This window comes from Diceros bicornis, chromosome 2 (genome assembly GCF_020826845.1).
Source record: "Diceros bicornis minor isolate mBicDic1 chromosome 2, mDicBic1.mat.cur, whole genome shotgun sequence".
NCBI lineage: Eukaryota > Metazoa > Chordata > Mammalia > Perissodactyla > Rhinocerotidae > Diceros > Diceros bicornis.
Genome location: NC_080741.1, coordinates 54,129,690 through 54,154,567, shown reverse-complemented (window position 1 = coordinate 54,154,567; position 24,878 = coordinate 54,129,690). Strand labels below are relative to the sequence as shown.

General features: G+C 42.1%; 1 protein-coding gene across 5 annotated transcripts in view; it reads right to left on the bottom strand.

The window, feature by feature from the left end:
* The window catches only part of CACNA1D (calcium voltage-gated channel subunit alpha1 D), a 310,124-nt gene that overhangs the window by 135,434 nt on the left and 149,812 nt on the right, over positions 1-24,878 (bottom strand). For 3 of the 5 annotated variants that reach the window (XM_058561224.1, XM_058561213.1, XM_058561234.1), the window contains exons 5-8: positions 19,069-19,211; positions 14,286-14,438; positions 13,557-13,753; positions 7,441-7,544 (exon numbers count right to left, since the gene is read on the bottom strand). In XM_058561224.1, coding sequence (XP_058417207.1) covers positions 7,441-7,544; positions 13,557-13,753; positions 14,286-14,438; positions 19,069-19,211 — 597 coding nt within the window. Of the gene's footprint in view, positions 1-7,440; positions 7,545-13,556; positions 13,754-14,285; positions 14,439-18,980; positions 19,212-24,878 lie in introns of those variants that run through there. The other 2 variants (XM_058561243.1, XM_058561252.1) reach the window with 2 other exon arrangements.

Sequence of the window (24,878 nt, the reverse complement as noted above, 5' to 3'; positions counted from 1 at the left end):
GACTGGCATAAGGTTGACAGTAGCATCTTAGAGGCAATCGTCAATATGTTTCTCACAAGAAGTCAAATTATTAAATTCATAAACATCCCTTTCATTGTAGAAGTGACAGCAATTGTTAATGTCACAGGGAACACAGGAAAATTATGGCTTTAATTTCAACCATTAAGGTACCAGCAGCTTTCTTAAGAGCTGGGTCTGTGCATGAAAGCACTGTAATGAATTCTCTTCCCCCAGGATTTGGGATCAACAGCCTACTCTGCAACACCAATGCCCTCAACTACCTCTCCACTTCTCCTGAACTGCACATCAACAAACCAGAGCATGGTGGAGGGAAGGCTGCCAACAGAGCAGCTGCTTTGTACAGAGCTCTCCATGGCAAAATGGGTACCCAGGAGGACACATGTGGCCAGAGGTGCCTCCTGGGTCCTCAGAGGTCTTTGCTATGCGTTACAAGAAAGAACTTGGTCAGGAACAGATGATAGCCACAGCTGACAAGTGAGAGAGCTCCACTGAATCCGCTGCTAGTGTCTGGCTGCTGTCCACTGCTGTTGCCAGGGAAACAGACGTCAGCTTGATGGAAACAAGGATCAGCAAAAACTTGCACTTACCTCGTTTCCACTGATCCCGACAGCCATTTCTATGGAAACAGTAGCTGCAAGCCAGCGGCAGAGAGGTTACCACTCACTTGTTAATGTCAGGTGTGGCTACCAGCCTGTGCACTTCAGGTTCCTTGGTACCAACAGCACCAGGATCCAGCTGTCAGCTACCCCCGACAGCCCTTTAACTCTGCAACAAGAAAGTTCAGTGTTTAAAAGTATATATAACGTTGAGCTTGGTTCTTTATTAGAAAAAGGAAATTTAGCATTGTTCCATTTAAAGCTGAAGGGGGCTTAATTTCTTGTTCTACCAAAGCTAAACCAGGTCAAGTTACTAAAGGACCATGGACCTCTCCCTCCACATTCAACCCCACTCACAAGATTACTTCCAAGTTCAAGAAGAGAGACATCCAACTGTGTGGACAAATCTTTCACAAATCAGCCTAGTCAAACCAAAGACAAATCCAGCTCAGTGTGGGGAAATACGTTGCTGCAAGTGATCATTAAAGGTGTCTTTGTCTGGAATTCTGGCAGCCTGATCATGGCTAATTACACACAGGAAAATCTTTTTTTTTTTTTTTTTTTTTATTAATTTTAAGAACTACCAACAAAGAACCCTCCACTGTCTCTCTGGCTTTAGACTAGACCTCTATATGCCTTCTTAGTCTGCTGGCCAAGATATGGAGTTAACTCACTAATTCAGTACAATTTTATTGGGTAATATTGTGGTAACTACTCACACTGATCACCTGGTTATCAACCTAACAATACCCTTTTCAATTTTGTAAGCAATTCAACTACTCTTATAAGATGCAGATATGTCAGAGGAGTATATACAGGAAAAAATTCTTTTGTTCATTTTTCTATCAGCAGACGCTGGTAAAGTGTTGAATGAGAGCAAAATCTAATCCCAGTCACGAATAATTTATAAGACTGCCTATTCCCAGAGGGTATGTCTCCACTTAGAAAACATTCACAAGTGATACAACCACCATCTACTTGGTATGTTTTGCCTCCTGAGCCAACATCCAAGGGGAGGACATCAGAGGCAATCTCGGAGCTACCATGGCTCATTGTGGTATGAACTTAAATGGACCACAGTGCAAATTACAATGCCCCAAACCTACTCTGTAAAATTCTGATATAATACAGTCTACAGTCCCACCACTACCACCACCTTCCCTCTCCATTCTCTCTATACCAGCAGTTACACAAGGAAAGTAGCCATGCCTGAGTCTTTGTCGAGACTCTGGGATTGGATGTAACTAGAACGGGGTACAGGAAGGCCCAATAGTGAGATTCAGACAATCAACTGGTTTGAAAATGGACCTTGCTTTTCTGTAATACTTAACCTCATCCATGTTCCCTCAAATTTTCTAAAGTTAAAATAAACAGGCCTCTAGTAACATAAAATTGGATTAATGATTTAAGAAGATACCCGTGACCTGGTAGATCTGGAATTTATTGGGACACAAAAAACACAAATTAATTTAGAGCTGAATGTTCTTGAATTTATAAACATGGGCTGGGTTTAAATTCAATCTTATGTCATAAAATCTGGTTTTCAAAGAACATTTATTTTCTAACAACAAACAAGGCCTGCTTAAGAAAAGTGTTTCAAATATTTGTCATAAGATACTTGTAAAACCAAAGCTTTGAATTCATACGCAAATTATAAATGTTAATCTATTCTGTAAAGGAGGCCCAGGAAGTGGTTTATGTAGTAATATCCTTTAGTAATCAATGACTTATATCATTATATATATATGTATATGTTTAAAACATTTAAAAATACTATATAACTTTGACTTTTCACTAATTCAGACCTATCTTGGCTGATTATTATTAATTAGTTAAAAACGACTGAGTTGATTTTTTTCTTGCATCAAATGCCATTTTATACACTTACTCGAGCCATCATAATAACAATGACCCAGCACTCTACACTCCTCAGCTCACTGAATCCTCATGCAACTCCACATGGTTGGTATTATTAGCTCCATTTCACAGCCAGGAAAGTGAGGCTCAAAGAGGTAAGAAACCTGCTCCAAATCTCACCGTTGGTAAAAGGTAGAGCAAAGATTCAAGTCTTGGTTATCGAACTCTAAAGCCAGTGTGTTTAACCACTGTGTTACAGAAACACCATTCCCCTCTATTTGTGTAAAAAAATCACTGTCAGATGTAACTTCAATTACCACAATTTAGAGCTGCATAATACTTTACAGCTGACAAAGGACCTCCACAGCCTCCTCTTGGGGGCACAGTGTACAGTATTAATGTGTGTACAAAACACATTTCTCTTCGTCACTTCCTGGGAATTCCAGACAGCGGTACACTTTAGGTCATTTCCAAAGAGCCCCTTTGGCTGTTCCCACTTCACGCAGGGAGGGGACTGGGCAGAGGTCCATGGATTTAAGATAAAGATACATTAAATGAGTAGAATCTTTTGTTTATTTTTTGAAGCACTTCTACTTTCATTAGCTGATTCAAAGGCAGCCACCCTGCGGGGAAGGCGGCACGACGGGATCATTCCTGTTTGAGGGGGACTGAGGAGACTGAGGCCCAGGGCTACTAAGTGAAGTCCCCGAGTTAGTGCATGACACTGGCGGGACAAGAACCCGGGTCTTCTAGTTCCCTTCTCATCTGCCAGGCCCTTCTTGGGGGTCTGAACCACACCTCGGGGGCATAGAGGGCCCTCTACCTTACCGCAGGTGTGCCTGGCGTTGGGTGGGTCCTGCAGGTGAAGAAGTGAGCCCACTGCGCAAGACCACCACTTTCCCTCGGGGAATCTGGCAGTGATTCTAAAGAAACAAAGCGCTGAAACACTGTCTTCTCTTATTTTGCCTATTTACTGACAAAAACCTCAAAAGAGACAAGGAGTTAAATGAACAATTACAAAAGTGAAAAATCACCATTCTAAAAAGCCAGCATGAGAGAAGAAATAATCTGTCTGAATTGTAGACTGAAATGAGACATTCTTTCCAACCCCCGGTCATAACAGGACCATCTCCTCAATGACAACTTAATGTGATATCGCAACACGAGTTACAAACATTCTCAGCTCCTCCCACAGAACACTATCATCAGAGCTAAAAGTCTTCATCTCTGTTCATGGTTGGCCACACAGAGTAGACAGTTGATAAACTTCATACTCACCTTGAGAAAAAGGGTCTCTTGTAAAACCAAAGATTTTTCCAAAGCATCAGTCCTATAATGCTTTAAAAATGTACCAACACCAAACCAAGTGTGCAGATTAAAATCAGTTCAAGAATACAATAGGATGGCATGGCCACACACAAAAAAGAGCCAAGGAGCAAAAACAAATATTTCCAAATGATTAACAGACTTAAAGACACACAGCATCATTTAATGATTCTTCATCAGAAAGCAATAGCATGGTCTTAAATTTCTAAAATTCAGCGCTTTTAGGATTGTTTTTGTTGGTCTGATGGTCCTTAAGAGACTTTGCAACATAAGTCATCTTCCTTTTAACACTTGCATCTTCTAGTTTTGTAATCCCTCTAGTGTTCCCTAAAAAAATTGTGAAGAAGCCTAATATTAAAATAAAAATATTCCAAATTTGCTTTAACAAGAAAATGAATACAAATGACCCATTTTGACTTTTTGTTGCGTTGGAGGAAGGTCAGGGGATTGTAGCCAGGCAGAGAATAATTATTAGGAGAGGTGGGAGCACGTCAGCTTGTCACTGGTTTCCCCTGGTAGACACCTTATCATCTTTCAAGATCCAGCTCATAGACACGTGGCTTTCACAGCCCCTCGGTCTACACTTCTACTCTAGCCTTGCCATCCTGCACCGCTCAACCACAGTCTCCCCCACTAGACAATGAATGTCTGCGCACAAGGCCCCGGCTGTGTCTTAGACATCTTGGCAACCCTGGCCTCTGGCCCAGAGCCGGCACTCAACAGGAACTCAGGAAATGCTGGTTAAATCAGTGAACACGACTGAGAGGCTCTGTTTTTGCAGAGGAGGCTCTTACTTTACACAAAGTCCCCCTCAGCACTTTCTACCACAGCAGCCTCACGGGTGGAGTCGAGTCAGTGCACAGCCCCCGGGGAGTGGGGGCACAGCATGAACTGACACTGAATATCACCGGGAAGTCTTGGATTTTATTTTAAAAACTCACGTGTCATTTGCATTCTCCTTCATAAGTGTTCTAGTTTTCATACAAAAATGTTTTTAAATCACTAATTAAATTATTTTCCCCAAAGTATATTTCAGTATGTTGGTTGTTCCATGAGGGTGTGTGCCTTTCTTTTCTCCTCCAACTTTGAGTAGCCCCCGCACGGGGTTGCATATTTAACCCCACCATTATAATGAGGAGCCTCTCCTCCCAGCTTCTCTTTTTTTCTTTTTTAAGCAGCTTCATCATGCAGGGCGATGGTTCCTGCTCTGGGAAGTTCAGAGATAAGGCACGTCACTGGCACTGTTAAAATTAGTGGTTTCCATGGCCTCAGTCAGTTTAGTTAGGTTTAGGAGACATGGGGCGCCAAGGAATTCACAACAGAATTGCTGTTAACCTTGTACGGGCCGTTCTTGTGGCAAAATCAAGCACAACGCTGTTTCTCTAGGGATAAATTCCACCCTTACAATCCCAACACTAACCTAAGGCCACAGAGGTTCATTAGGAGGAAGGTACTTTTAAAGTTTTAAGTGGAAGAACATGAGGGTTGAGGAGCCATTTATCTGTAGAAGGAAGCTTTGGTAGGGGTGGGGGGTACACTGTCACATCCTCAGCTCAGTCTCGGCACCCCCACTCCTCCCACTGTGGGGCGCCAGCTCCTGGCCATTTCTAGATAGAGGCTTCACATGACAGTGTGTGTCCATGGTGTAAAACTGACCACACCCTGTCAAGGAAAATTTCAAATGCGTAATCCCCTGAAAACAGGCAGGCAGGTTAGAGGGAAGATGAGGAGAGGAAGCAGAGATAGACAACTAGCTCTGCTTTCTGCTCTGGTGACGGCAGTGTTCAGAAAAAATGCCATCAAAGTCTCTTCACTGACTCAGCATACATGAAGACATCACTTCCCCGAGATACAAGCTCAGCAAGAGGAAGATAAAGTGAGTGAGGAGGAGATAAACTCACTTGGAATCAAGTCTATCAACTTGGAATCAAGTCTATCAACTTGGGATCAAGTCTATCAACAGTATTTCCTGAGGATGTCTGGGCTCAGGGAGTGACAAAGGCTCCTCCAGGGGAGATGGGCACCTCCTGGGCCTCCTGTTGCACCCCCAGCCCCCCAGCAATGGTTATATGCTGGAGCTGCTTCTGATAGAGCCTAGACAGCCCCAGCTCCCTTCTCTGGGGTACTCCCCTTTCTGGGGTATCTATGGGATGGGGAGGATGCAGCGCTGCCCAAAGGAGCTCTGGGATGGCATCTCCATCTACAGGCAGCACAAGGCCCAGAAACACCAGGAGACCCCTTCCCGACCCAGTCTCCACCAAACCCTCTTTATGGAGAGCCCATCCACAGAGCTGAGGTGGTAAACAAAATGAAATTTCAAAAATGGTGACTGAGTGACGAGGACAATGATAAGCCCAGGGGAAATGTATGTGCAAAAGCTGACCATTACCCTGCATTAAACAAAGACTCTACAATTAAGATTAAAAATGATTTTGAGGGAAAATTCTCACAGTGACAGCAGCAGAAAACCAAGCTAATAAATGATCCTGATCTGAAGGATGTAAGATTTTGTTCAGTATTTATGTGCTAATCTAGGCTTATTTCTCCTTCACAACGAAATCTGAAACACCACTGGAAATATTCATGACACACTGTGGGTAACCTAAAAGGGCAAGGTTATGTACCAATGGGAAGAAAACCACAAAAGACAAAGGCCCTTTCCTGGGGAGACCAAGGCTGGGAATCCTTTTACTCACTTGCAATCCACTTCTACACATTGGCATACAAATGTGGCTGGCTTCAGGGAAACGTTTTCATTAAATTAATAGTGTTTGGCAAGCGTCAGAAACAGAGAATCTCACAGACAGATACAGGCAGAAAGAATCACAGTTCAATCCAAAAGCAACACACAGAGGGGACATCCGAGTCCACAGGCATGCAGAGAAGCCACGGGGAGCAGCTGGGAGACACGCAGAGCTGCCTCACACGTGGCAGCAGCAGAAGGTGCAACATGGATCCAACTGCTTACCCACTAAGGACACCAAGAACCAGGTTAAGGACGAAAAATGAGCCAAGGATGATCAGACTAACAAAATACACCCATGGCCATTCCCATCCTATCGCATCATTTACCTGTAAAATGTAAGGAGATCAGTTATCAGTTATCCATTTACTAAAGAGCAGAGCCCCAGGAGCAGCTGCCAGACCACTCAGGGCTTTGACTGAAGGGTAGTGCTCCTAGGACAGGGACCCCGCCTAGCGGTCCGTTGTTTTGTCTTCAAATAAGTCCTGCTGCTGAAATCTACGAATGCGGCCTACCAAAAGTCAGCCAGGGCCAGCTCATTTAGCTACTGTTTTGTACCAATTAATCTGCACTGTATTTGGATCCAGACCAATAAAGCAATTATAAATGTATCTCATCTTAGGACAGACAAAAGGGCATGCAATGGAAACTATTTAAATCCCAAGTAACAATGCTGATTAATTTCTGGTCAATAATCATTCTATAGCTTTCTTTCACGAAGGTTGGTGAGGTTCCAGGAAACATCTTGACTTAGGAAGCCTCAGCAGAAAAGAAAGCATCTCAAACAACTCATAAAGCGCTTGGCACCCACCCGGCGGCCCCCATGTAGCAAAGCCTGTGTGGTCTTGGCAACTGTCCTCAGGACTCTGCTTTCAAGATGAAAGAGGTGTAGCTTACCCGCTCAATACACCAAGTACAAGATTTAGTACGAAAAATGACCCAAAGATGACGAGACTGACAAAATACACCCAGGGCAATTCAAATCCCATAGCATCATTCATCTGCAAGAAATAAGATGGTCTCATAGGAGTGGGTTAATAAGAGAATCTAATAAGGAGAGAGGGTCACATTAGAGACAGCATTCTATACATTTAATTAAACATTTACTTAGATTCAAATCAGAGACAATAGTAGCCAATGCACATTCATTATATATTCCCTACACACACACACACACACACACACACACACACGTGCTCACACGCACGCACACACACGAAGTGTCACCCAAGCTTTCAGGGCAAATAATAGCAGACTTTGACATAGGTAGAAAAATCAGCTGGGATTTGGCTCTTTCTCACAGGAAACTGCCTTGATGAGGGATTTTCAGGAAGATCTTGGTAGAGGACAAAACCAGTGCTTAGCTGGAAACTATTTTCCACTCTGCCCAAGTTGTGAGGACTTTTTTTGCTTCTAAAATTTGTGACGGTGTAAAAGTCTTAGTTATCGAGACAAACTTGCAACATTTGACTCTCTAAATTCTTTACTTTAAAAAAACCCCTAAAATAATAACTTTCCCTTAGAAGACAACCTATTCAAGGAAACCTAACCCACCTTAAATCTGAATTATCTGCAAGCAGGGAGTGCAAGCATAGCTAAATTACTGCAAAGAAGAAAAGTGTTCAGAAGTCAACTAGCTGACACATATTCAAGGTTTCTTTGGCAAATGAAATTTTTCCCCACTGCACCCACAGGAAGGACCCAGGAGAAGGAAAGAAGCCCTTAGTGTCCACACCTAGCTCTGACCTAGATGACCTACCCCAGGAGACCTGGCTCCCGCTGGGAGCTGACTGGGATGACAGGTGAAAGAAAACCCAGTGCCCCTACTTCTGGGACAAGCTCATGCAGCACAGTCAGACATCTCCTCCCTGATAGACCCTCCCAGGGCAAGTCGGGTCACAAGCAGCTCTCACAGTGGAGCAAACAAGTGCTTTAAGGGTCACGGCTGGATGGAATTTTCCAGGAGCACAAGTCAGTGTTAAATGGGCAAACCCTTCTCCCAGGAAAGAGGTGTTAAGGAGCAGGCAGGGGACAGAATGAATGACCCAGGCCTGACTTTGCTGGAACACCCAGAACCTTTGGCCAATAGAACTATACATAGTCTGGGCCAATTCACGGCTCTTGCCTTGCAGGTAGGTGCAGGCCCTTAGGCCTTTAAGCATGTGCTTTCCTCCACATTATCTGGCTCCAGGTTTTAGCTTTACAGAACGAGGCTCATGCATTTCACTATGTTTGCCTCACGCAGAAGCCAAACAGGAAGAGAGAACATTAAAAAAAAAAATTACCTAACATCTGTTGCTGAAGTCTACGGAGAGGGCATTAAATCCCTTATGAAACACCTGTTTGGCCACATGAAAATTGATGTGCTTAATAGAACTCAGATCAGTCTGCACATCTTACATTGGCAATTAGAGTAATGAATGAGCCAGGGCCGCGGCTGCAATTGTTGATCTAATTAAGTTGGATAAACTAATTTCAGCAGGAAGGCAGAGGATAATTCTTCCAAAGCAACTACACCACTAAACTTATTTAAAAACCCATGTGTGGAGGAGAAGAAACAGGCTGCCTGGTGTAGTGGCCAGAGCCCAGCCTGGAGTCAAGAGCTTCCACAGAGGCCCCTCTGGGCCTGTTTCCTCTGTTGGAGCAGGAGTGCATACGATGGGGAGAGCGTGCTCACGGGGTGAGGGAAGGACGTGCAAGTCCAGGACTCCCACCAGGAGACCCTGCTCTTCTACACCTCAGGCGGAGTCAGTGGGCCGAGCCATCTGCTTCACCCATCCTCATTCAGGCCTCAGTCTCGTGTTCCAGAGAATGGCGCTAGGAACAGCTGTCTGCTCCACTAGGGAGGGAGTTTTTTTTTTAATTAAAGAAACTTTTAATTTCTTAGGAGTAGGTGTTCCACAGATTCACATTTGCTCAGATCAGAACTATCACACGTAATGACAGATGGGGGCTGGGGACAGTTGGACTAAACAAAGGCCACAGGAGACTCTAAATCTCCAGAAGGTGGGGAAGAGGAACAAAACAGAAGCTTTGAGGGCCAGTCTTTCTCCCAACTAAACCTTCTCAACCCATCTCTTTTCAGAGACTAGTATTTCTTAGACCTTACCATATGCATAGCCCAAGTCAGAATTGGTCAGCTGTTCCCAAATATACCCATATGAAAATAGAGACTCTGCTTGGGGTTTTGTCTGCATGGTCTTTACAACAATGAAGACATCAGCATGAGCTGAAACATTTCAATTTAGATTATTAATTTTTAAAATATTTATACCAAAGTCATTATGTGGTGGCATCAGGTGCCCAAGAAATAATATTCTATTTAATTTCAGTTTTCCCTCATTTCAAAGGCTGAAATGCACGTTCATGTCTCCAGTTAAAGGCCAATCTAAGGCTTTTTGTTTTTTCCAACTGTTGAAAACACTACTGGAAACTTGGTATACTGGTTGTAGCTCCCCTGAGCATGGAACAAGAGAAAGGCGCAGAAAGGCAAGCCCTTGGCTGGCTAACGAGAGGAATTTCCCAGGTGCCTTGAATGAAGCAGATTATCAGCTTGACCATGAGAACTTCCTGTTAGAGTCTGACAGCCAGCACCTCCACAGGTGTGTTCACTGAGGCAAGAGCTTGGTGCTAAGGCCAGAGGCCATAAATGATTTACATGGGTAGCTCTCTCCTGAAATCAACACTACTCTAATTAATTTCCTACATTTATCTGAGTTGAAGAAAAAAAAATCAGATCATGTGGTTTAATTCTGCATCTTGAAGACAAGAAAATTAAAACCAGGGAGTTTTGGTGACCTACCCAAGGTCACACAGCCAGCCCTATCCAGCCTTAATGCTGTTTCCTTGCACTACACCCTCCTGCCTCTGTAGATACCAAATACGTGTGGGTCAGATGGCAGCATAATTACATTTATGGAACTCACTTTAGAAAAAAGCTCTACAATAACTTTTTTCCATGGGAAGTTAATAATCCCACTCCCCACACATCCAAATGGTTCTAAGTGTGTCTTTCTGCATACTGGGTCCACCTGTACTTCTGTTCTCAAGACCCTGCCAGCCATTTGCCAGACACTCTTGAGAACTGAGGCATCAATGAGCTTGAGAACCCTGACTGAATATAAACTTGACAAGATGCAAAACAATCCCTGGGAAAGACTTTATCCACCATATACAAACACCTAAAGGATTAAGAAATGTGCTTGCAATCAATATTTAAACTCTATCTCCTTAGTTATCCCTCAAGATAGTCCCTTTACACTCTAGTTATGGATAGAAATTAACATATAAACATGGCCCATCTACACTGAGGCAATGGGATTGTACACTGAAGAGTAACGGTAACTAGCATCTGTTGAGCACCTGCTCTGTGTCAGGCACTGTGTTGGGCAGGGATGGTCTGTTCTGGATCACAGCCATGTGGCTTCCAGCTGATCGTGGCCCATAACATATTAAGAAGGCTTGGTGCCTTGGCTCCTGCCTCTCACTACAATGAGTTAATAAACGTAATCAACATGTAATTTAAAACAACCTGATGTGTTTCAGAGACTAAGATCTTAGTGAACACTCTGGAAGACATTACTTAGCTGCCCCCTAGTGTTCTAGAAGGATTCACAAACCTCTGACAGTAGAAAGATGCCAAGGAAAGAGTGCTGGGTTCTAGTCTACACCAGGGGTCACCAAACTATGACCTGTGGGCCAAACCCAACCCGCCACCTGCTTTTGTACGGCCATTGAGCTAAAAACGGCTTTTATATTTTCAAATGGTTGAAAAAAAAATCAAAAGAATATTTCATGACACATGAATATTATACAAAATTCAAATTTCAGTGTCCATAAATAAAGTTTTATTGGCACAGAGCTACACCCACATGTTTTCATGCTGTCTATAGCTGCTTCCAAGCAACATGGGCAGAGGGCAGAATTGAGTACTTGTGACAGACACATTATGGTCTGCAAGTCCAAGTATATTTACTATCTGGCCCCTTAATAAAAAAAGTCTATAGGCCTCTGTTCTGGATCAAGGGCCACAACCACCTGCTGGAGGACCCTGAGGATGTTCAGTGGTCTCTCTATACTCCACTGTTTCCCAGACCTTCCATTAAGGGATATAGACTGCGATAATGTTGATAAATTACTTGAGTTCCTCCATCGGAATAAAGATGCCACGTAATACATAGCGAATATAATTATTATATTGTCAAATTATTAACTCTGTGATTGTCATATTAACAATAGAGACAATAATTATATGCTCCTAGGTGATACTTAAAGGTTCTCAAGAAACTTTTGTTTTTGGGTGTGTGGAGTTTTCTCTCTAATTGCACACTCCCAGAGTTTTCACTTGCGTGACAATAGGAAAACTGTCATGAGAGAATCAATGTGCAGAAATAAAACATAAAGTATAAAATTGTCCATTAGTCAAGGCGTGTTGGATCAGCAGTGGACAATTCACCATGACAACAGAGAAACAGAGCTGAGAAGAGTCACTGATTTTTATTTTTTAAACAAATCGAAATGTTCTTTCCTTTACTGTTTGCAGGGGAAGGATCAGAGTTTGGGCTATCCGGATGATGCCTTTTCTATTTATCAGCAACTTCAAGGGAAGACTGGGATTGAGACCTCAACTAACATGACTAGGAGTTGCCACTTAGAAGATAATAGTGAAAACGAACCCTTTACCTAATTGAGGGTCCCCTTGCATGGCCATGGTCGTGGCTCATCCAATACAATCTCCCTCCTTCTTCCTCTTCATGAAAGGCATTGTCTTACGGATATAAACAACAGATGTGCATACCCACACAGACACACACACACACACTCTCCTATGACAATAAGAAAAAGGAGGGGAAAAGGGAGAAACAAGATATAACATGTTGGTGATACTTAAACCTCATTACCAAACTAGACTCACACTTTGGGGACGAAAATAAAAACATACCTTTTTTGCCTAACATTGAATATATAGGGACTTCTACAATCCTGTGAGTATGGTGTTCACTGCTGAAGGGAAGCAAAACACTAACAGCAAAAACCTATTTATAACCATGAAATGCTATGGCCTCTGAAGTTATAGAGTAATAAGAAATCCTATAAAGTGTCTAAAATTTAGATACTGTCAGAAGCTACTTCTCACCACTCTGCAGGCCTTCTAACTAGATGCTGCCCATTCAAGAGGCATTTTATTACTAATTGCCTTTTAACAGCAAATAAACTCAGCTCTGGGAAATGGCTGCTAAAATACTACTGCTCTTCATTTATAGCAAACCCTTCTGGCTCTGTAAGGAACGAGAAGAACCAGACCTTCGCCATTGAAAGGGTGTCCACCTGTTTTCACAGCAGGTTAGATGGGTCCCCCAGCCCTGGAACCTTGACATGCCATTTCTACCCTCTCTGCCAGAGTTCTATAGCTCCAAAAAGAAAGGAAGAGAGAGCTAAGGGCTTGTGCTGGGCTGATTTACAGTGAAACTGAAGATGCAAAAGGGAAATACTGTAATAGGGTGAAAAGCCTTTTGGCTTTAAGGCTGTACTAAGTTATGGAGAGAAGGAAAATGATCCAATTTATATTCCCTATCTTCCATTCAGGATCTAGTAGCAGGATCTAGTAGAGCAACCTGCCTTTATATACAAAAGATCAATTTTAGCCCATGGAAGTCCAGGAGCCTCTTAACCTGGAAAATGACCCCTGGTTCTCTAAGAGTTTAATCAGGATAGCCCTGGCCTTCTGGAGTTCCTCCAAAAAAGGGACTAATTGGGCATACTCAGCCACAATTCCCCAGGCAGCAGTGGGGAACAGAGGAAGCCAAGATTATACAGCAGCCTCCTAGAACCGAAACTAAGGCCCTGAGGGGGAAGATGATGGGTCTTGCTGAGTGAAGAGAGGGTCTGCTTCCCTTCCCAAAGAACTGGCTTCCAGGGTTTCTTTTTCAGCCAACTCTCCAATGGCTCTAGCTAATGAAACACTTTTATCTAAGCAAAGAATGCTCCAGAAACTCTCTCCTCCAGCTGCTTACCCAGTAGAGCACGTCTGTCCAGCCTTCCATAGTGATGCACTGAAACACAGTGAGCATGGCAAAGGCAAAGTTATCAAAGTTGGTGATGCCTCCGTTTGGGCCAACCCAGCCACTCCTACACTCTGTGCCATTGGCGGTACACTGGCGTCCATTCCCTGAGAACGCACACGGTGCTGGGTCCTCTTCAGCTACGATATCTGCAAACAGATCAAGAAGGCTTCACCACTCAAGGGAGGAATATCAGGAAACCCAAGCAAGCAGAAGCTGAGTACCCTTGCCAGAGCCTGGAACACCCCACTTCCCATCTACGCTGTCTCAGAATCCTACTTGTCCTTCAGGGTTCACTTCTAATACTCCCTCCTCCATGGAATCTGCCATGTCCTCTACTCAGAATCCACTGCCCTCTCCCCTGTCCTCACTCTTACAGCACCTTTCCTAAGCCTATACACAACAATGCTATTGATTCACCTCACGTTCTAGTTTTGGGGGCCCATCATCTTGTTTAGCAGGACACATTACATGGGAAATCAGGATAGAAAAGGAGATTAAATTCTCATTTATTCTTTACACAATTCTTACTAAGAACTGGCTCAGTAGATTTACTGGTATATTTGGTGCTTTTTTTTCCCTCTCATTTTGTTTTAGATTTTCCCAAAACCACAGAAGGTTTTTTTGGGAAAAACCACAAATTTTTTTAGAGTTAGGTTAGCTACCATTTTCATCACTCACCTGAGTCAGCAAAAAAACATGTTTTGTGCATTTTTCCAATAAAAAGTTCCAATCCTATAATAGCATAGATTATGATTACAAATAATACCAAAAGGGCGATGTGAAGGAGGGGGACCATGGCTTTTATAATGGAGTTCAGGACAACTTGTAAACCTAGGAGAGAGAAAAATCAGTGTGTGAGCCAGGAAAACACGTCAATGATGCATATATATACTTCCTAATGGTGCCCACTCTATATAAGAAACATGGTAATAAAACTCAAACAGATATTTCAAACATTTTATTTTATTTTTTGAGGAAGAGTGGCCCTGAGCTAACATCTGTTGCCAATCTTCTTTTTTTTTTTTTCTTTTTCTCCCCAAAGTCCCAGTACAGAGTTGTGTATCATAGTTGTGGAGTTGTAGCTCTGCTATGTGTGATGTCACCTCAGCATGGCTTGATGAGCAGTGAGTAGGTCCACGCCCAGGATCCGAACCAGCGAACCCTGGGCCACCGAAGTGGAATGCTGGAACTTAACTGCAACACCACGGGCCGGCCCCCAAATCTTTTAATTAACTTTAAACCTGGATGTGAGATGAGTTAAAAAGGAACCTTAAAGATCATGTAATCGAACCCTCACTTGACAGATGGAAAAACAAAGGCCTAGAGAGGTGACTGCCCAATCTCAAAGTCAGTTATTCATTTCTGCATTTGTTCACCCATTCCACAAAATTCCTTGAACATCTACTACGTGGCAAGCCTAAGGTTTAGTGCTTCAGGGGATACGAAGATGTATTACATAAAGGGCCTTCTCTCAAAGAGGTTGGGTTCTAGGAGACATAAGGATTAAATGTAAATTACTCTACTCTAAGGTAGCACGCAGATGCTATATGAGTAATACCAAACAGTTAAAATCAAAGAGGAATAAAAGACATCGCCTCTGAGTGGGGAGAAGAAAGAGGACTGGGCAGCAGCTCCCCTCTCGGAAGGGCCTGAAGGCTGAGCAGGAGGTGTTTCCACAGGTGGGCATGGAGAGAGCCTACTCCAGGTAGAGGGAAGAAAGCACCAAAAGCACAGAAGTGAGAGGCACAATGTGGGCTGGGGGCAGCAAGTCTTGGTTGGTGGTCACACAGTGGAAAAGAGTCTCAGGAAAGAAAAGTGGATGGCAGCTAGATAGCCCTAGGTTTTGAATTCAGGTTAGAGGGCCAGACTTCAATGGATCAGCCACTTTAGAAAGATGAATGGGGCAGCAGTGGACAAGACCAGTGGAGAAGTGGTTGGAGAGTGCTGGGCTCTTGGGTAGGACAGCGTGAGGATCAGGATGAGATCAAAACTCCGCAGCTGAGGTTGAGGGAGAGGAAGGTGCCCATGAGACAAAGTCATGGGGCAAATCCTAGTGACTGAACAAAAATAAGCATGTCAAAAGGAGGCTCTCCTGGAATGGGGGATAGGAGAGGGGCAGAAGAAGGAGAGGGGTGAGAGCAACTTTAGACCTGGTGAGTTTGATCACGGCATCACATGAAGAGGGGAGGGAGGCATCCTGCAGCTGAAATGTGGGCTTGAGAGATGATGGAGGGACATGGGAAACTGGAAGCTAGCCATTGAGTAATGCTCAGAGCCATGGTATAGGAGAGAAAAGAGATAGGGAAAGAGGGATGGTGGGGCAAGACTCAGGGTAAGGATTAGGTGGAAGGAAGCAGGAGACTGAGGGAGAGTGGTCAGCAGGAAACTAGGCTTCCTGCCTCCTGTGTTTAGTGTCCTGTGTTCTTTCTACCATCCTGGACCACAGCTTCTGGTCTATGTAGTTCACTCTTTTCCTCATTTTTCTTTCTCTTTTCCTTCCCTCCCCGCACTGACTCTCCCTCCTTCAAACTCCCTTCTTCTATTATCTTCTCACTTTCCCAATACATATTCAAAGAATGAAAGAATATAAGAAGCTGAGATGGTAGAATTAAATAAGAACACACCAAGCAAAGAGAATACTTATCAGCAATAACAACAAAAGCTCACCATGATAAGATGTACATGGGAAAGGGTTAGGGACAGGACAGGGAGGGAAGACTGATAGGAGGATTTCAGACTCACAAAGAGCCCATCTTTCCAAAACCCTCATTACAACTAAAATCCTAGAGATTGCCTTCGGATATTTAAACGTTCAAACGGTTTCTTTAGGAAAAAATGATCAACAGGATGAATTTTAATGTTTTTGCCTTCTATAATGAATTGAAGGAGAGGAAAAGAAACATCTGCTCTAATCTACTTGGACAGGGTTTTTGGGTTTTTTGTTTTTTTATTTTTTTAGACATGGATGGGCCATCCAAAATCATCATCCAGTAGTTAGTTCTTCTAAATTCTACAGCAGTGAGCCATATGTTTTATGAATATGTTTATATTTATTGTAACTATTGTATTCCAGATTGGCCAAATTTATGAAATAATGAAGTTGTATCTTAATGCAAATGTGTATAATTTCATAACACAAGGCTCATTTGTACATTACCAATGTGTACAGCAGATCTCCCGGGACTCTGACCAAGGAGGCAGTGGGACGAAGTGGAAAGAACAGTGGGCCAGGAATGAGGAGCCTGCAGGTCTGGGCCAGTTTGGCCCCCATTAGCTGTGAGAACCTGCACACAGCGCTACCTCTTATCAGGCCTCAGCTTCCTCATCTAAAAGATGATTCACATGGAACAGACGATCTCTCGGGTCCTTTCCCACTTTGATAGTCTAGGATTCTGATACGCACTTAGCAGTTGAGTGCGTGGCCAAGAACTCCACAAATGTCCGAACTACTATCTTTTGACACATTTATTTACTTTCCACGAATATATATTTACATCCATACAAAATCCTGTCTTAGAGGACAGTCTGAATTCTCTTTAGAAAGGATTAGACAATTCCCAGATAAGTGTAAACAAACTCGCCCAGGCATTGTTAACAATTTCAGGTACTTGAGAAGAAACCACTAGGCCACAGTCGCCAATCAGTGCTGGAAACAGTATGACCTAGAGCCCCCTACAGCTCTCCCCAAAGCCCAGTGGGTCTGATGAGAGAACTGGATGTTCCCCACCAGGGCAGTTAAAATATGGGCCGAGAAGTCCTCACACGGGACTCAGATCTCCATTTCTCACGACCTCTGGGAGAGCGTGATGCAAATCTCTGTCAAGTTTCAAACAATGTTTTGGGGGGAAAGGAAGAAATACAGTTTAAAACCATTTTTCAAGAGCATCCAGGAGCACTGGACTAGTCATTTAGTAAAAACCCATTAGGCAAGGGAGCCGAAACAATGCTATGCAAGTTCTGCGAGTTTTCCAGGCCTGCGACTTGCATGCACAAAGCCGCAGCACCCGTGTGTTTGCTCGCAGCACACACCGCAGGCAGGCTGGCCTGTCATTTGCTCTTTGGGGGAAAAAGTTGTCATGGTTACTTTGAAATTAGATTAAGCTGTAACAACTAAATCTGAAAGAACATGTTTGCTCACTAAACTTCTCATTTAATCACGTTACACGTAACAGTGCCAGTCACTTGCAAGGTATTTCTATTTTTCTCAATTGCTTCCAGACAGTTCTGTGGTTTTGACTTGTGCTGATCTTTTTCAATGAAAATAAATGAACCATCTGGAAAAACAAGTACACATAAAACACCACTTCCTACTTTTAAAATGTTAAATTTGGAAGTAGTTTGCTTTTTTTTTCCAGAGAATTTTTAGTACGTTCTGAGCGCCAACAGGTTTAATAAAATTTCATGAAGAACTTCTGGAGAAACAAAAACATGATCTGTGCTCTTCTGATGGCTTTATGAGTTGTGAAAAACAGGCACACCCTGCAGCCCCATATCCTTCCTCCAGCTGTGAGCAGGCAGCCACCTCACAGCCACAGTCGTGGGAGAGGCGCTAGGATTTCTACCCCCTGAAGCCCCAACAGAGGGTGTCCAATCAGGGCAGAGCCCAGCGAAGCACCCCCCACACTCCTTATGGAAGGATAAGAGGCCTGCAGCTCCTGGCCACGGCACAAACAGGGCATCTATTCCCCCTCAGGTGGCACTCAACCTGGCTTGGAGGTCTGGAACAAGAAGCAAACTAGGGTCTGGCATGGACAGGTATCACAGCCTAGCGGGATGTGGATGGTAACGGCATCTCTCACCACGGAGGGCCTCCTCTGTGCTCCAGACCTTGTGCTGGGGGCTCTGCCTGCATCATCCCATTCAGTCCTCACAACAACCTTCAAGCAAGGACTGCCATGCCCTACATACAGGGAGGACACAGAACATCCACCTCTTCCTCCAGAGCAGGACAGACACAATTCCTAGCATAGGAGAGCTAAGCAGAGTTTCAGGAGTCCAGACCCCTGTTGCTCCTGTTGCTCCTGACTTTGGAAAAAAGGCAGTCAGCTGAGCCCTCCAACAGCCTCATCTACATAAGCCACCACTTTCAGAGAGGCAGGCTTGGGGTGAGGGAGGTGATGGCAGCGTGGTGTCAGAGAAGGAAAACCAGACTGGAATCTGGGGGCCTCAACTCAAGGTCTCATGCCACCACTTACTTCCTCTCTCCACAAGAGCAGATTCTCTCTCCTACAGAATCAAGAAGACAACAGTCACCACCGGCCCCTCTCAGGGCTGTCATGGGGATCCAGGGTGACAACGCAAGCCAATGTGTTTGTAAACCGCGAGGACTGCGTGGTGGTCTGTGGAGCCCTCAGCTGGTTTGCAGCAACTCACCTCGTAGCACTCTGTTCCACAATCCCGACACCCACCCAGAAGAAAAGCATCAACACACTCCTGGCTTTAGGAAACAAAACGTGCTTACTGGGCACTCCTGATACTAGTCGAAGTGGTCGTAACACTCGAAAGGCGCGGAGGGCTTTGACATCAAAGCCTCCTGATTTGCCACTAGAGTGGTTACCGCCTTCTGTTTCTTTGGTTAATTGTTCCAAAATTACGCTAAACAATCTGAAAGAAGAAGACGAGAGAAAGAAATGTTAGAGTCTGTCACCCAGGGAAGCAAAACAGGATGATAATAGTAGTTATTTTTGAACAAGGGCTAATTGTGTGCGGCTGCTACTTAAATAAAGGGAAAGCAAGGCAAAGGCAAGAACTGGGCTATGCATCCTGAACTCGACCCCCACATCTAGAAGGACTGGGAACAGGGATTGATCTCATCTGTTTTCCTGCCAGTGGAGCACACTTGAGCAAGTCAGCCCCCATGGAAGAGGAGACTCGCCAGGGACCCAATGGTGACAAGTAGGATTGCCCAAACAGAAATAACAACAATAATCATAGTGGCTACCATTTATGAGCACTATGTGCTAAGCACTTCGCGTACATTATCTCATTAATTCTCACAAAACACTATGCAGTAGGAAGTATTTCAAACGCCATTTTACCTGTGAGGAAATAAACTCGATGAGAACAGTAACTTGCCCAAGGTCACACAAATAGTGGCAGAACTAATATATGAATCCAGGTATGTTGGCCCCACTAGAATGTAGGTTCCATGAGGGCAGAGAATTTTAGTCTGTTTGTTTATTTGTTCATTTAGTCTGTTGTAGCCTAGTGCCTAGAACAATTCCTGACATATAAGAGGTGCTCAAAAAATATCTGATGAATAAATCAATGGATGAATATTGACTTCAAAGTCCCAACTCTTAATCAATACGTTATACCACTTCCAATAAAGTGTCTCTCTCTCTCTCTCACACACACACACACACACACACACACACACACACACACACTCCTCCACCCCCATAGGGATGTTCTGGGAATGATGTAAATCACAGATGCTAAGGAGCTGTGCAAAGGCCAAAAGCAGTAACCTAAGCTATTAATACCGTCATTTTCTCTTTTGAAATGTGAATAATATTGAATCTGGCACCCACAACAAATTTTTTCCTACTTTCAGAAGGCTTTTCGGATAAAGCTATTTTCAGGCAATCTGCTCATTTGACAGTTACTTTTGCTCTTTCAAATAAACATTCATTCTTTGGAATTGTTGCTTGTTTTTCAAAATAAATATAAATTTGCCCATTTCAAATAGAATCAACTCTGGCCCATCAGATTGTGGGAATGACTGGCCCAGCAACAAAGAAAAGGTTTCTAAAGTTTAATTAGCAGCCAAAGCAGAAACTCTGCCCCCACTGGCACGCCTCTGGATCGCCAAGTCACGAAGTCCATAAAACCCAGGGTGGTCTGATTGCAGTCCTGATTAGGCATAGTCATGTCATTCTGAGGCATTTAAAGACCAGTCATTTGTTTTAATAACAGTACAGCAATTAGCAATGAACCTGGGGTTGAGGGGAAGGCAGGAGGAAATAAGTTAGGTCTCTATCTTTGCAAAGCTTCAGACAGTGGGCTCTCTCTAGTTATTTCCCATATTTCTATATATGAGAAATATATCAAATTTATGACAAGTTTCTATCATTAGCATAGTTTTTAAATTACTATAAACCCCTGCAGCAAGGCTAAAGTTAAAAATCTCCCCTCCAAAACAAATTCATAGCTTCACAAAAACAAAGAAAAAAGAAGCAAGAAAACCTCAAACTCTTCTGAAATGTGGCAGCCACAGGAATTTTCATCCCAAAGGGTTAGGAAGGTAATTTATGCAGGTGATGACTTGAGATTGCTTTCAAGCATCAGTGTTTTGTCATGTACACTTCATGGTCCTTTTATCCCGTTCTTCAGCAACGCCCTTGAAAACAGGTGAATAATGTCTCTCTCCCATTACAGAGGAGCCTGAGTCAGAGAGGGAAGCTGGCTGCCATTTCCAGACAACCAGAGGGCGTAAGGGGTCAGGGACTGGCTTCCATTCCTAAGAGTTAGGAGGCATTAGGAAAGTCCCTCTCCTTCCCTGGGCCTTAGTTTCCTCCTCTGTAAAATGAGAAAACTGGATTAAATGACACAGAGCCCTGCTCTTCCCATTCTAATATTCTGTGATTGTACTCTCTTCACCGGCCCTCAACCAAAAAAAGTACCATGTGCCTGAAGAGATATGGAATGAGAACCAAGTATTTGATCCTAGATTGTTATTAAAAGTTTATCCTAAGACAGGAGAAAAAAGGCAAGGAGCTACCTAAAGTGACACAAGTTAGAAGCATCAGAATGAGCACCCCATGTTCTTCTTCACGAAAGCTTAAGTGATGAGCCTGAATGCTTGAAATATGTTTATTGAAATATTAGAGGGGTGGGACAGAAGTTGGCTCAGATCAAACTTTTCTACACAGAGAATAATATCCGCTCTGGTAGACACATTGAGTCCTCTTGTGGTCACATTACTAACAGTTAACATTTCAGAAATATCAACTCCTTTCTTAATGTCTCTGTTATTGGGAATCTTGACAAAAGCAATAGGTCACGGTTGACTTGGAACGGAAAATCCATTGGATTGCGATAGCCTGCAGTTGGAAACTTGAGTGAGCAGGAATTTGATTCAAATGAAGACATAATTTAATTTTTCTTTTTCTTTTTAAACTTTTCTTCCGCTCTTTGACTACAATTTAGTGCATATTTTAGATAAAGAATAATCTGATGTTCTTAGGCTTTTCGTGTTTGAGAAAAAAAAAACAATCTTTAAATTAGCTTCTTAGATGATTTTTTTTCACTTTTTAGGTCAACTTTATCCCAGCTTAATTTATATATAATAAAATATACCCATTTAAAGTGTACAACGAGATGAGTTTTGACAAAAGCATAAGCCCAAGTAATAAACACCACCAACAACATACAGAACGTTTCCATTATCTCCAACAGTTCTCTCATGTGCCTGCACAGTCATCCTCCCTCTAAGCTCAGCCTTAGGTTATCACTGATTGGCTGTTTATGACTTGGGTTGTTTTTTTCTTTTCTAGAATCTTACATAAATGGAATCATACAGCTTGTTCTCCTTTTGCTCACCATGTTTTTGAGATTCATCCAAGTTGTTACATTTATCAGCAGTTCATTTCTTTTTATTGTTGCGTCATTTTCCATTGTATGAATATACCACAATAAGTTTATCCAGTTACCTGCTGAGAGATATTTGGGTTGTTTCTAGTTTTTTTTCTATTATGAATAAAGTCTCTTTGTGAACATGTACTTTCACTTATCTTGAATAAGTACCTAAGAGTACTACCAGTAATATGGTCATATGGTCAGTGTATGATTAACATTGTAAGAAACTAGCAAACTTTTCCCAAGTGACTGGACCATTTTCCATTTCTACAAGCAGTGTATGAGAGTTCCAGTTGCTCCACATCTTGGTTAACATTTGGTATTGTCAGTCTTTCTACAGATAGCAATACTAGTGGGTATGTAGTGTTGTCATTGTGGCTTTAATTTGCATTTCTCTAATTACTAATGATGTTGAACATTATTTTCAAGTGCTTATTGATCATTTACATATCTTCTTTTGTGAAGAGCCGTTCAAATCTTTTGCCCATTTATGTACTGGGTTGTCTTCTTACTATTGAGTTCTACGAGTTCTCTATACATTCTGAACACAAGTCCTTTGTCATATATGTGTATTGTGAATATTTTTTCCTAATCCATGCCTTATTTTTTCGTTTTATTCACACTGTCTTTTGAAGAAAAGTTTTAAATTTTGATAAGGTCCAAAATTTCAATTATTTCTTTTATGGCTAGTGCTTTTTGCATCCTAAGAAATCTCTGCCTACCCCAATGTCATAAAGATTTTCTCTCCAAAATTTTATAGTTTTAGCTTTTACATATAAGTCTATGATTCATTGTAAGGTAATATTTGTGTATGCTATGAGGTAAGAATACAGGTTCTTTTTTTCATATGAATAAATAGTTGTTCCAGCACCACTTGTTGAAAGTTTCCCCAACTCACTGAATTATCAAGGCATCTTTGTCTAAAATTGATTGATCATACACGAGTCTATTTCTAGACTCTATATTCTGTTCCACTGATCTTTATGCCTACTCCTTATGCCAATATCACATTGTGTTGACTACTGTAGCTTTATAGTAAGCCTTAAAACTAGGTTCCAGCTTTGTTCTTAAAGATTTCTTGGGCTTGTCTAGAGCGTCTCTAATTTCCACATAAATTTTCAAATAAATTTGTCAATCTCTACAACAATCTTGCTGGGATGTAGATTAGGATTCAATCTATAGCTCAGTTTGGGAAAAACTAATATCCTAACAACACTGAGTCTTCCAACCCACGAACATTGTACATAGTTCCATTTGGATCTTGTTTAATTTTTCTAAGGTTTAGTCATTGTCAGTGCACTATTTACCCCTAAATAGTTCATGTTTTTTAATGCTATAGTAAATAGTAATGACGTTAAAATTTCATTTTACAATTGTTTATGACTATTATATAGAAATTTATATGCTTTTTTATACTGACCTTTATCCAGAAACATTGCTAAATTCATTCAGAAAACATAATCGTGTATGGCTTTAATCTTTTTAAATTCACTGAAACCTGTTTTATGGCTCAGAATATGTCTCTCTTGGTGAATGTTCCATGTGCAGTGAAAAGAATGTGTATTCTGCTCTTGCTGAGTGAAGTGTTCTAAAAATGTCAATTAAGTCAAGTTGGTTGATGGTACTATTCAAATCTCCCTATATCCTTAGCAATTTTCTGTCTAGATATTTTATCAACACTCAAGAAAGGAGTATTAAAATGTACAACTACAATTATAGATTTGTCTATTCCTCCTTTCAGTTTTATCCGTTTTTGCTTTGTGTATTTTGAAGGTCTATTATTAGGCATATACATATTTGGGATTATTACATCCCCTTGATGAAATGACTCCTTTATCATTATGAAATGTCTATCTTTGATAATATTCCTTGTTCTAAAGTCTACTTTTTTGGATATTAATATAGCCACTTTAGCTTTCTTTTGATTAGTTTTTGCACGGTATGTGCTTTCTTGTCTTTTTACTTTCAAATTGTTTGTGTCTTTATATTTAAAGTAGGTTTCTTGTAGACACTATAGAGTGGGACTTGTTTTTTTTACATATAAAATCTGATAAACTCTGGATTTTAATAAAGATTTAGCTGGGCTTAAATCTACTACCTTGCTATTTCTTTTCTATTTTCTCTGTCCACTGTTCCTTTTTTCTTCCTCCCTGCCTTTTTTGGATTGAGCTTTGTAAAAAAAAAACTCCATTTAATCTCCAATATAGGCTTATTAGCTATACTTCTTTATTTTTCTAGTGGTTCCTCTAGGGTAAATGTCAGCAAAAATTTTCTGTCAAGTGCCAGATAGTAACTATTTTAGGATTTTCAGGCCATAGAGTCCCTGTCACAACTACTCAACTTTGCCATCCTAACACCAAATAGTTATAGACATGAGTGAGTGTGACTGTCTTCCAATAAAATTTTATCTACCAAAGCAGAAAACAAAGCACTTCGTCAATGGTGGGGGGGGGGGGGCGGGAAGGCAGTACACCAGATTTGGTCTATGGGCTGAAGTTTCCCAGCCTGTGGTCTAGGGTTTACATCACTCCACCTACTGTACAAGCAATTTGCAATAGTACATGGCTATTTCCTTGTTCCTGTCCTCTGTGCAATTGTTGCCACATATTTTACTTTTATAGAAATTATAAACCCCACAATACATTATTATTTTGTTTTAAATAATCAATTACTTTTACAGATATTTAAATG